The 13,016-nt window shown below is 28.8% G+C and overlaps 1 protein-coding gene across 1 annotated transcript; it reads left to right on the top strand.

The window, feature by feature from the left end:
- The first annotated feature begins 1,484 nt into the window (after nt 1–1,484).
- Nucleotides 1,485–1,799, top strand: LOC107022144. Its single transcript, XM_015222837.1, has one exon. It carries the CDS (start codon nt 1,485–1,487, stop codon nt 1,797–1,799), a length of 315 nt encoding a protein of 104 aa, XP_015078323.1.
- The last annotated feature ends 11,217 nt before the right edge of the window (nt 1,800–13,016 follow it).

The following is a 13,016-nucleotide window of genomic DNA, read 5'->3' on the forward strand; positions in this document are numbered from 1 at the left end:
TATATGATATTCTTTATAGTAATTTCACAAAGGCAACTTCTTGTTTCTCAAGTTCTAAACCTGCTGCTCTAAAATCTCAATTAGAACTTCCTCGTATGAAGGTTTTTACCTCCAAACCATGACTTAGAGTTGTCTATGGTATTAGTTGATTTGAATATATGACGTCATTATTTGTATAATATTCATGTAGATTTATTCACTGATCATAGTCTTCAGTATGTATTAACTCAAAATTTATTCAATCTTAGACAAAGGAGGTGGTAAGAATTACTTAAGGATTAAGACATGAGTATCATTTACCACTATGTAGGGCTAATGTTGTTTATTATGACTTTAACATGTTGATTATGGGTACCACCACCACTTTGAGAAAGATAAGAAAGAATTAGCAAAGGATGTGCACAGACTTTCACACTTGGGAGTTCACTTATTGGATTTGACAAAAGGATAGTAGTGGTGAGGAATGAAGATGGATCTTCATTAGTATAAGAAGTGAAATAGAAGAAGGATAAAGACCCAATTTTTCTTGAATTAAAGGCAAATTTTCATAAGAAAAAAGTAATGGATTTTGAGCAATGGAGAGATGGTGTATTGAGGTATCAAGATAGATTTTGTGTACGAAGAGTGGATGAACTCAAAGAGTGCATCATAAAGGAACAAAGATGTATCACTATTTGAGGGAAGTCTATTGGTGGAGTAGTATGAAGGGCATTTTAGAATTTAACTCTAAGGGTCCGAAATGCTAACAAGTTAAAGTAGTGCACCAAAGGCCCGATATTATGGCATAGAATATAGAAATTCCGAAATAAAAGTGGGAATGATTAATATGTATTTCATCCTAGGTTTACCAATGTCTAGCATGAAACATGATTCTATTTGGGTGATTCTTGATAGAATGAATAAATCTACTCACTTTTTGCAGTTTTTGTCACCGTTATTTCAGACAAGGATTCGCAATTTAATACACAATTTTGGAAATTATTCCCTAAAGGTTTCGGTTCAAAAGATAACTTAAGTACTTCCGTTCATCCTTATAAAAGTGGTAAAGCAGAGCACACTATTAAGACCTTATAGGATCTGTTGATGGCTTGTGTGATTTATTTCAAAGGCAATTGGGATGATCACTTACATCTTATTGAATTTGCTTACAACAATAGTTACCACACTAGCATAGAAATGATTCCTTATGGAGATGTTTATGGAAGAAGATATAGATCTCATATTGATGTTTTGAAGTTGGTGAAGCAGGGTTGATAGGACCACATTTATATCGTCAAGCTATGGATATGGTTAAAGTGATTCTAGAGAGGTTGAAAATTGCACAGAGTCATAAGAAAACCTACAACTATCTTAGAAGAATTAAGTTAGAATTTTAAGTAAATGACTGGGTATACTTGAAAGATTCGCCCATGAAAGGTATTGTAAGATTTTTTAAGAATAAGAAGCTTAGTCAACAGTATATCGCCCCTTACATAAGATCAAAAATGATAGGTAATGTATCTTATGAGTTTGAGCTACCACAAGAGTTAGCTGCAATTCATTCGGTATTTCACATCTACATGTTGAAGAAGTTCATGTGCGATCATTCATTTATCAAACAAACTGAAGATACTGGGATCAAAGATAGTTTATCTTATGAGGAGATTTTTGTCCAGATTCTAAATCGCAAACCTTTCAAATTGAGGACTAAGGAAGTAGCATTAGTCAAAGTTCATTGGAGAAACCATTTTGTTGAGGAAGCCACTTTGGAAGCAGAGGAAGATATGAAGAAGATATATCCATATCTCTTTGAAACATGAGATGTTCCAGATCAAGGTACTAATTCTCTTTTTAGTACTCTATAATTTATATATTTGATGTGTTAGATTTTCTTGTTGGGTGTTTGATTGAATTATTTATGTTTTGCACATAGCTAATAAGAGTAATCTAATTCGTGGATGAATGTTCTAAATGGGTAAATACTGTAAAATCTTGCAAATTAAAATAACTAGGAAGAAGTTAAGAAATAGAAATAGACATTTTGGAAAGTATATAGAAATCTGAAAAATTTGTTAAGTATGTTAAATTGTGTTTTTGGTTAACTTCAAACGACAATAACTCCTAGCTCAGGATTATTTATATGAGTTTCCAAAGATCGTAGGAAAGATCTTGGAATAATTTTTCTAACACCACTGAATTTGTGCAATTTGGAGTTCGTATGAGTGAGATATGCCCATTTGAAGTTGGGTTATTCAAATAATTAAAGTCTAATCGGTATTTTTTAGAGGGTATTTCAGTATTTTCCTTACCCAATTATTTTAATTTATTTTTAAGAGTTTAATTGGGCTCAAAGAAGATTTTAGACAGTTTAGAAAATTCTATGTTCATACTAGGGCTTGGAGAGAAGAGAAAATAGGAGAAACAAGAAGAAAAAACTTAAGACAAGAATGTTCGAGTTTGTATAGTGGATTCTCCATGCATTCAATTCTACGAGGTATGTGAGATCACATTGCATTGGGTTGGTTCACCCGTGCGCCAATCATGATTCAATTCAGTGAAGTATAAGATTTGAAATTAAATCCTTTGAGTTCTTGATTAAATTCTATTGAATTATTGTGGGTTGTATTGTTGAATTTTCCTTGATATTTGATTCATGTTTTGGGTGAAATTTTTAGTTGAATATAGTATATATTGAGGGTATAACTCATTCAAAGCTGTTGGGGAAGGACCCATATGAAATTAGAGAGTCTCGAGTTTAAAAACGATGAAGCAATGTCGGGGAGTACCAGGGGAGTGTCCTAGGGTTTTATCTCTCTTAGATCCCTAAAAAGGGGTCTCTGAATTTTGGGCTCTGTGGACCTGCGCAAGCCAGAGCACCCTAATCCTGTCTTTGAATTTCAAGGGTTTTCCACTTGTGCTTCTCATAGTGCCAGGGAAGACAATTCTTACTATTCTTCTTCCATCTTTACATACTAGTTCCTTAGTATCATCCCTATGTTTTCTAGTTGATTCCAATTCTTTAAGGTACATGTGAACATGTTTGAATCATCCATAAACATGAGATAATGCACCATTAATCCATAATTCAATTCAAGGAAAGTTAAGAGTCGTGTCCTAGAAGTTAGGAGGTAAGTCAAGCGAAGTTCATATTTATTTCAAAAGACTTTTGCAAACATTTTAACCTTACCTTAGGACTTAAGTTTCGTGTTGACTAAAGAATTAAGAGTAAAGTTCATTTCTCAAAAGGTTATACGGGAACTACATATTCCCAAAAGTTAGAAATGTTTTCACATTTGAGAAAGAAAGGCAACATCGATTCTAAGAGAGATTTTAAGCTTAGTTTTGAGTAATTAAGTCAGACCAAAGAAAGAAGATTTTTTTAGAAACATATGATCTAAGTACATTTTGGGAGTAGTATTGAGCAGGGATATGGGGACACAAGTTAATAATGAATCAAGACTCCATATACCATGTAACTATCATGAGTAGTACATGATCATATTTTTTAGTTGATTTCTTGGTGCTTTTTAACACAAACTAGTGGATCCACTTAGTTATGGCGTCCAATATCACAAAAATGTATACGACAATTTTGAAATTGTGGGCAAGACGTTGTATCCGCACTTAGGCTCATAGTGGTTGTTATCGGTTGGAGAAACTCTCATAGAAACTATATTACTTTATCACATGATTAAAGTTGGCTTTGTTATTGAATTTTTTAATGAACTGAGTTTCTTTCTACTATTATTAAATATTTGTATACATTGCATGTGTTTTATTGCTTTTTATTGAGTTATGTTTTCCACTAGTAGAGTAAAGTCAAGGTAAGTGTTTTTTTCAGATTCCATTGAAGTTTATGATATGTTTAGTATTCTCCTCACATAATAGTATATTCTATGAATTGATGTCATTTGGTCTGCATCGTTTTTTGATGCAGAGACAGGTAATCAAGATCAACATCCATAATCGCGTTGATCCAGTTAAGCACTCAGAGCTAGTTGGTGTGCCTCCTCGCTTTTCGGAGAGATGTTTCTTTTAGTGCTTCAGTTGTTTGGATGATTGGGGGTCTTGTCACGACATCCCTTTTGATTAGAGGCTTGATACACTATTAATTATATTTCTTTAGTCTTTTCATTTTCATTATCTTATGTGGAGACTAGAGTTTACCTAATTGGCTAGTTGAATTTTTTTCTTTATGACATTCTAAGTAATATGTGATTTATCTTTGATAAGTTAAGTCCTCCGCTGAGTAAGTAAGTCAGGAAAAGGGTTCTCTTGGGGCTAATAATGGTTCTCGGGAGGTAATCCCGCCAAGGGTGTATCCTCATGGCGTCACGACTCTAAAATTATTTGGTTATAAAGGTTCCTATTAGAACTCTACATCGAAATGAAAGGATCAATTACATTGTATGGCGACAACTAGTGCAATTAGAATAGCAACAAACCCCGTCCATCATGAAAACACCAAGAACATAGATGCTACATTAGATAACTTGTTGAAGATTGGAGTATTAGCATAAAGTATATATCCTCTAAAGATCAACTGGTTGATTTATTTACAAATGCCATGTGAAGAAGTAGACACAATTATTTGTTGTCCAAACTCATGTTTTGTGATACACAGCGTTAGTTTGAGGGAGGGTGTGGACTGTACCTAATTTATCAACACCAAATTAGGAATTTCTCAATATGGATAACGGTCATTAACTTGAAATCAGTAGATAAATACGACTCCAATAACTTGTATAAATATCTTGTAAATCCTACTATTTTATAATTAATAAAATAGATCATAATTCTTTTATCCCTAATTGTTTTGGGTCTCTATCGTTATTCAACTTTGTAGAGATTTCTTATCTAAACATTGAAGTGGCAAAGGATGTTTACAACTGGACAAGATTTCAACAACTCACTTTAGTAAAAGAGGTATCAAGGATTTTGCAAAATGTTGAAAGTGGTCTATTGATGATTAACTATACCACAATAACCTTGATTCCAAAGGATAAAAATCCAATTTATGTCAAGGAATGTAGGTCTATTGGTTCCTGAACAACCTTGTAAACACTATTTATAAATTAATAACGACTAGATTCAAGAAAGTTGTTGAAAATTGGTTAATGGTTATTACGAAGAAGAATTCTCCCCTAGATGCCTTATTAAGATTGATATTAGGGAAGCCTATGAATGACTCAAGTGGAATTTATAAAAAATTGCATTGCTGGAGTTTGGTTTTCAGATCAAATTTGTTAATTTCTGAATGGAGTGTATTACGACTATAAACTACTCTTTATTAATGAATGGAAGTCTCACTCAAAAATTCCAAGGAACTAATGGTCAAAGGCAAGGTGACCTCTTGTCCCCGTACTTATTTTTATGAGCAATGGAGTACGTTAACATATTTCTGGAACAACTCCAGTTGAACCCAATCTTCAGTTACCATCCTAACTGCATCAAAATTAATCTTGTAAATATTTGTTTTGCTGATGATCTTATATTTTTCAATCGAGCGGATAAAACCTCTTTCCAACTACTATTACTACAAGCTTTCTATCAATTTTTGGAGGTTTTGGGGTTGTAGGACAATTTGTTCAAAATCTCAATATATATCACTTAAGTATATGAAGAATTGAAAAATCAACTATTATATGAAATGCACTTTAGACTTGGAGAAATTTATTTAAAATACCTTGAGTTCCCTTGTCCTCAAGGAATATCACTATATTCCAATGCATGCCACTAGTGGAGATAAGACCACAACAATTAAATTTTGGATAACAAAGTTTATATATTATGGTTGTCGAATTCAACTGATCTAAAGTGTGATATTCGAGAGGTAGACGTATTAGGCTAAAGTGTTCCTGCTACCGAAAAAAGTGTTCTAATTGGTCAGTAGTATTTTTCATACTTTCTTATGGAGAGGGATCACAAAAAGAGCTTTGATGGCTTAGGAAACCTTATGTAGGCCCAAATCTTTTGGAGGCGTAGGTTTGTTAAACTACAACCTATGCAACAAGGAAGCTTTATGTAAACTGTTTTGGGTCGTGGATTTAAAGAAAGACAATTTATTTGTCATTGGATTAACAACTTCTAAATCAAGGATAGATCTCTGGATAAGTCAACAATTCCTAAACAAGAATGTTGGCTTGTTAGAAATATCCTTGAGGCTGGAAAATGGTTAACGAATATGAATATGGTTGATGATCTACAGAAGTATTTTCAGCAAGGAATGATCAGTATTAAGTAAATGTACAAGTTATTCCAACAACGATTCCCAAAATATCCATAGAAGGTCCTCACACTTTCAAAAGGTATGTTGCTAAGACATTAAACTTATATTATGGCTCAACGTCTATCAAAGAGTTTCAACAATTCATAGATTAAGAAAATGGAGTATAACTGTTCCTGCTAGTTATGTAATGTGTAACACATTCTCAACAAAATCACTCAGTCATTTTCTTTTCAAGTTTGGATGTTCGACAAGGGTATGGGTTTCACTCTCGACATTGATGAAAATTCCTAGAGAAATAGGAAGCGGGGAAGATGAACTACAATGGATATCGAATACAGCGCATATAAGTGGACAAGTTGCAGAATTATTGGGTTGGTTATATTCAAAAAGTGTCTATCACATTTGGAGTGAAAGGTATTTAACGCAATTTTCACAACAATGAACCTGCTGCCAAGAGATTAAATGAAATTTTACCTCCAATACCATATTAGAGGACATTTCCTACTGAAGTGGAAACCAATTCTTGATCAACAAAATACTTATCTGTGTCTAGACTAATTTTCTATAAATATTTAGTATAGATATATAGTTGATCTCTTGAGTTGAAGTTCCGGAGTCAAAAACAAACTAGTGGTGTACATTTGCTATTTGGTTGAATAAAAGTTTCTACAGTTTGGCATAAAAAATGGAACACCTTCAAAATAAAAGATTCATCATATCTAGTCTTTCCCTTGGGTTCCATAATCCTTTCATATGTAAAAATACGATTCTCTCAAAATGTGTATCGACTACCTTCAGTTAAACAACATCACAATTAAGAATAAGTATATCATTCCATAATTGACAACATGTTGAACTAGCTTCTTTATGATTGATCTTATATAAAGGTATCATCAGTTGAAGCTTAGAGAGTGTGGCATTTAAAAGGCAGCTTTTAAAAATAGTATGGTCTAATGTGACTTGATTATCGGACAAGACTTTTTATATTGGGTTAATTTTTTGGAATTGTACTCTTTTGTTAAAAATCTCTGTACTAATGACTTCTACGTCAGGATATTAATTTACTTAATATCCTTTACATAGGTTGTGACTAATTTGATAAGTTGCCACTCTTTCCAAATGTTTTTGATTTTTCGATTAGTTGTGACTTTTTCAAAGAGTAATGACATTTTCTACGAGTTACGATTTTTCCAGTAAGTTGCGACGTTTTGAAAAGGTCATGACTTTTTAGATAAACCACAAAAAATATCTGTTCATACCCTCTGTTGACTATAAATAGAGGGGTTTCCTCTCATTTTTCAACCACAATTTTTTTTGATCTTCTACTATTCTTATTCTTGCATTTTTATTTTTTTGGTGTGACTTATTATCAATGAGTGAGTTCAAAATTTTGCAGAATATGAGATACCACTATTGTGATGAAGTAAGTTGTTTTATCCAAAAGAGTCTATATTCCATAACCTCGAGTACTTGAGGAAAATAAATTTAATGATATAATAAAAAAAATTGCTTAATATATACAATTGTGTTTAATGTTCCAATATTTGAAGTTAACTTGATGTAGCCTAAATTCATTTTTTTAACAATTTACTTTGTGATGTAGATTTATGTTTCTAAATATCCTTTCTAAATTTAAAAAAGTGTCACAATTTTTTTTTTTGCCTAGAGATAAAAGAATGACTTTATTTATCAATTCTACTTATGTGATCTAGACTCTCATTAAGTTTTCTTCAATCTAGTTATTACTATATGAATATTGCCCTTTTGGTTTACTTATTTACGATATCTTATATTTCATTTTTTAGACTAAGAAAGGTTCATATGACTACTTATAAGGCCAGTTTAAGTTTCTATTAGTTTAATTTTTATTATTTACTTAATAGTAATTTTATTACATAAAATTTTTCATGAATGAGTGGAGATTTTGGTATATACTTGTACTAGGTAAATTGATTGTGCTTCACGCAGTGGTGAACTACGTCAATAATGTATTTACGAACATTTGATAATATAAGTGGTTTTGAGTGGGTACAGACCTAAAATAAATTGTCAAGAATGTTTTATCCAAAGATGAAATGAATTTTTTTAATCTTAAACCAAAAAGATTTGATTCTAAATTTTTATGTATTTTATCATTAATTTATCATTTTATTGTAGTTACTCATCACCAAAATCTTTAGAAAATATATATAATTGTTTCATTGTCTATACTATATTTGTATTTTAAAAAATTGGTACAAATATTTTATTCATCAATTGCGATAGTTTTTATCTTATTTAATACCTCTACATATAAAATATAAATATTATACATCTTATATAATTAGTTGTGTACTTGATAAGTTAATTAATATTTAAAAGGACGTCTCTTGGAGTTCAAGGAAACAATATATTTCACTCAAATAATTTGGATTAAATGATGTCTTGGCAAGTCCCGTATGCAAAATCATTCGCAGCCTATGACAGTACTTTGATATCCAAAAGGCATATTTTGTTGTTTATGTTTCGATCAATATGGCTAAAACTTTATTTTTTGCAACTTTAATCTAATATCTACAAGGATATAACTAAGTCTGGCAGCGCAACCGGTAAGTCCCGGTTTTCGGTCCGTTTCGTTTCGGTCGTGTTCGGTTCCGTGTAGTTACCAGTTAGTCCCGGAATAGACCGGTTCGGTCCGGTTCCGGGACAGGTAACTGGATGAAAATCAGGATTTACCAGTCCCTCCCGGTTCTAGAAATTACCGGTTCATTGTCGGACCGGTCCGGTCCGGTCTGGTCAAATTTTTTTTTTGATCTATCAGTTTATAGTCGTTGGGTAACGGCTAGTGGGCCCCCCAACGGCTATTTGACCAAAATTCCAGCCACTTACACTCCTACCCCACCCCAAACTTTTTTAATACCTTAATGTTTTAAAAATGACACTTTAACCCATTTTTTTACTTATACCCATAAATTTCATTCTTTTAAATCACAAAATCATCTATTCATCTATATGGTGGCACCAACTATTAGTAAAAGTATGATAATTCGAGATTTAATTGAAACAAGAACCCTTCTTACAAGGTGGCTGTGTAGATTAAAACTTTTAATACTCTATTAATATTTTTGTAAATGTAATTGTAATATCAAATAAATATGAATAAAAATAAAGGTTATTCGCCTTAATTTGTTTTTTAATATTGTTGTATTATATTTAATTTTTAATATTGTCAATTTTTAATTTTTATAACTTTAAAGTTTGAATTTAAAAATTTCAAACTTTAAGAGTTTGAAATTTAAATTTTGTAACTTTAATGTTTGAATTTAAAATTTCCAAACTTTAAAAGTTTGAATTTAAAAATTTCAAACTTTAAAAGTTTGAAATTTAAATTGTATAACTTTAAAGTTTGAATTTAATATTTCCAAACATTAAAGTTTACAAAATTTAAATTTCAAACTTTAAAAGTTCGAAAATTTTAAATTTAAACTTTAAAGTTTGAATTTTTAAATTTAAATTTTAAGAGTTTGAAATTCAAATTTTATAACTTTAATGTTTGAAAATTTAAATTTTTTTAACTTTTAAAGTTTGAAATTTAAATTTTGTAAACTTTAATGTTTGGAAATATTAAATTCAAACTTTAAAGTTATACAATTTAAATTTCAAACTTTTAAAGTTTGAAATTTTTAAATTCAAACTTTTAAAGTTTGGAAATTTTAAATTCAAACATTAAAGTTACAAAATTTAAATTTCAAACTTTAAAAGTTAAAAAAATTTAAATTTTCAAACATTAAAGTTATAAAATTTGAATTTCAAACTCTTAAAATTTAAATTTAAAAATTCAAACTTTAAAGTTTAAATTTAAAATTTTCGAACTTTTAAAGTTTGAAATTTAAATTTTGTAAACTTTAATGTTTGGAAATATTAAATTCAAACTTTAAAGTTATACAATTTAAATTTCAAACTTTTAAAGTTTGAAATTTTTAAATTCAAACTTTTAAAGTTTGGAAATTTTAAATTCAAACATTAAAGTTACAAAATTTAAATTTCAAACTTTAAAAGTTAAAAAAATTTAAATTTTCAAACATTAAAGTTATAAAATTTGAATTTCAAACTCTTAAAATTTAAATTTAAAAATTCAAACTTTAAAGTTTAAATTTAAAATTTTCGAACTTTTAAAGTTTGAAATTTAAATTTTGTAAACTTTAATGTTTGGAAATATTAAATTCAAACTTTAAAGTTATACAATTTAAATTTCAAACTTTTAAAGTTTGAAATTTTTAAATTCAAACTTTTAAAGTTTGGAAATTTTAAATTCAAACATTAAAGTTACAAAATTTAAATTTCAAACTTTAAAAGTTAAAAAAATTTAAATTTTCAAACATTAAAGTTATAAAATTTGAATTTCAAACTCTTAAAATTTAAATTTAAAAATTCAAACTTTAAAGTTTAAATTTAAAATTTTCGAACTTTTAAAGTTTGAAATTTAAATTTTGTAAACTTTAATGTTTGGAAATATTAAATTCAAACTTTAAAGTTATACAATTTAAATTTCAAACTTTTAAAGTTTGAAATTTTTAAATTCAAACTTTTAAAGTTTGGAAATTTTAAATTCAAACATTAAAGTTACAAAATTTAAATTTCAAACTTTAAAAGTTAAAAAAATTTAAATTTTCAAACATTAAAGTTATAAAATTTGAATTTCAAACTCTTAAAATTTAAATTTAAAAATTCAAACTTTAAAGTTTAAATTTAAAATTTTCGAACTTTTAAAGTTTGAAATTTAAATTTTGTAAACTTTAATGTTTGGAAATATTAAATTCAAACTTTAAAGTTATACAATTTAAATTTCAAACTTTTAAAGTTTGAAATTTTTAAATTCAAACTTTTAAAGTTTGGAAATTTTAAATTCAAACATTAAAGTTACAAAATTTAAATTTCAAACTTTAAAAGTTAAAAAAATTTAAATTTTCAAACATTAAAGTTATAAAATTTGAATTTCAAACTCTTAAAATTTAAATTTAAAAATTCAAACTTTAAAGTTTAAATTTAAAATTTTCGAACTTTTAAAGTTTGAAATTTAAATTTTGTAAACTTTAATGTTTGGAAATATTAAATTCAAACTTTAAAGTTATACAATTTAAATTTCAAACTTTTAAAGTTTGAAATTTTTAAATTCAAACTTTTAAAGTTTGGAAATTTTAAATTCAAACATTAAAGTTACAAAATTTAAATTTCAAACTTTAAAAGTTCGAAAATTTTAAATTTAAACTTTAAAGTTTGAATTTTTAAATTTAAATTTTAAGAGTTTGAAATTCAAATTTTATAACTTTAATGTTTGAAAATTTAAATTTTTTTAACTTTTAAAGTTTGAAATTTAATTTTTTAATTATTATAATAAAAATTATATTCAATTAAAAAATTAAATCTTTAAGTTTTAAATATTTTTTTTAAATACCGGTCCGTCCCGGTTACCGGTCTGGTAGACTATCGGTTCCCTTTCGGACCGGGACGGAACATGACAAATTTTACCGGTTTACCGGTCCGGTCCGGTCCCGGTTCCGGAACGGTAGCGGTTCGCACAGTACCGTTTCCGTCCCGGTTTCGGAACTTACCGGTCCGGTTCACCCGATTCCGGTACCGCCGCCAGTCTTAGATATAACTATTTACTTAGTATTCATTATTTTGGATTCATCCTACTTTGAGGTGTAATTCATTGACTCTAATCAACCATTTCAAAGCAAACTTTTGATTAAGGTTGAGTCAACACTTTTGATTAGTGTGGAATCAACATAACTTTTAACACTCAAAAGTCCATTATTGGACACCCCATTGTCTTTTAGCCATTGAAAACATTAAAGTCATTTATTTTAAAAATTAAAAAATTATAATCTACATGACACCAATAGTTTAATGATTACATAAAACTCTTGACATACATATTTCAACACAATAAATAAAAGCATAAATATAAACAACAAAGATTAAAACATGCATTCAAAAATAGAAATTAATAACATAAGCATAAATTAATGATTGTATAAAATATACCAAGTTCTGTGATAACAGAATAAATGCTTATTTATAAACAACAACGGGTAGTGTAATAAATGATTATTGTGTCTTATCGAAAAGGTCACAAGTCTTTGAAAAACATAGAAATTTTCATAATCGCCACAAATTTTATAAAATAATATTTTAAACCTATCAGTAATTAAAAATAAAATACTATATTATCATTTATTCTTAATAACATAAGTATAAATTAATAATTGTAAAATTACATACCAAGATTTGTAACATAAGCAATGATGTCAGCGAGTCACTCAACATGAATAAATATTTAGTTGTGAAGAAGAAGAAGAAGAAAAGGAGGTTTAGAATTTTCATTGTTTTAAATGAGACAAAAAAACCTCTATTTATATACAACAAAGGTCAACATGAACAAAATGTTTATTGTGCCTTATCGGAAAGGTTACGACTATTTGGAAAAGTTGCAACCCTTCGGAAAGGTCACAACTATTTGGAAAAGTTGTAACCCTTAGGAAAGATCACAATTTTTCATAAAAGTTACAACTATTCATTAAAGTTCAATTTTTTTTTATAAATGTCACAACTTTTCAAAAAAGTGACAACTCTTCAAAAAAGTCGTAACTCTTTATAAAAGCCACAACTTCATAAAAGTCACAACTCTTTATTAAAGTCACAAGTCTTCATAAAAGTCACAACTTTTCATGAAAGGGAAAGACTAGTTTTGGAAATAAATAAATTTAAAAGGGAATTCTTGTTTGTGGTGGCGCCACGTAGGTGGACCTAAGATTATCTTATATAT

The sequence above is a fragment of the Solanum pennellii genome, chromosome 6 (genome assembly GCF_001406875.1).
Source record: "Solanum pennellii chromosome 6, SPENNV200".
NCBI lineage: Eukaryota > Viridiplantae > Streptophyta > Magnoliopsida > Solanales > Solanaceae > Solanum > Solanum pennellii.

What these genes read in the sequence shown, in the direction of transcription:
- LOC107022144 (XM_015222837.1), top strand. Translation starts at nt 1,485, where the DNA reads ATGATAGGTAATGTATCTTATGAGTTTGAGCTACCACAAGAGTTAGCT.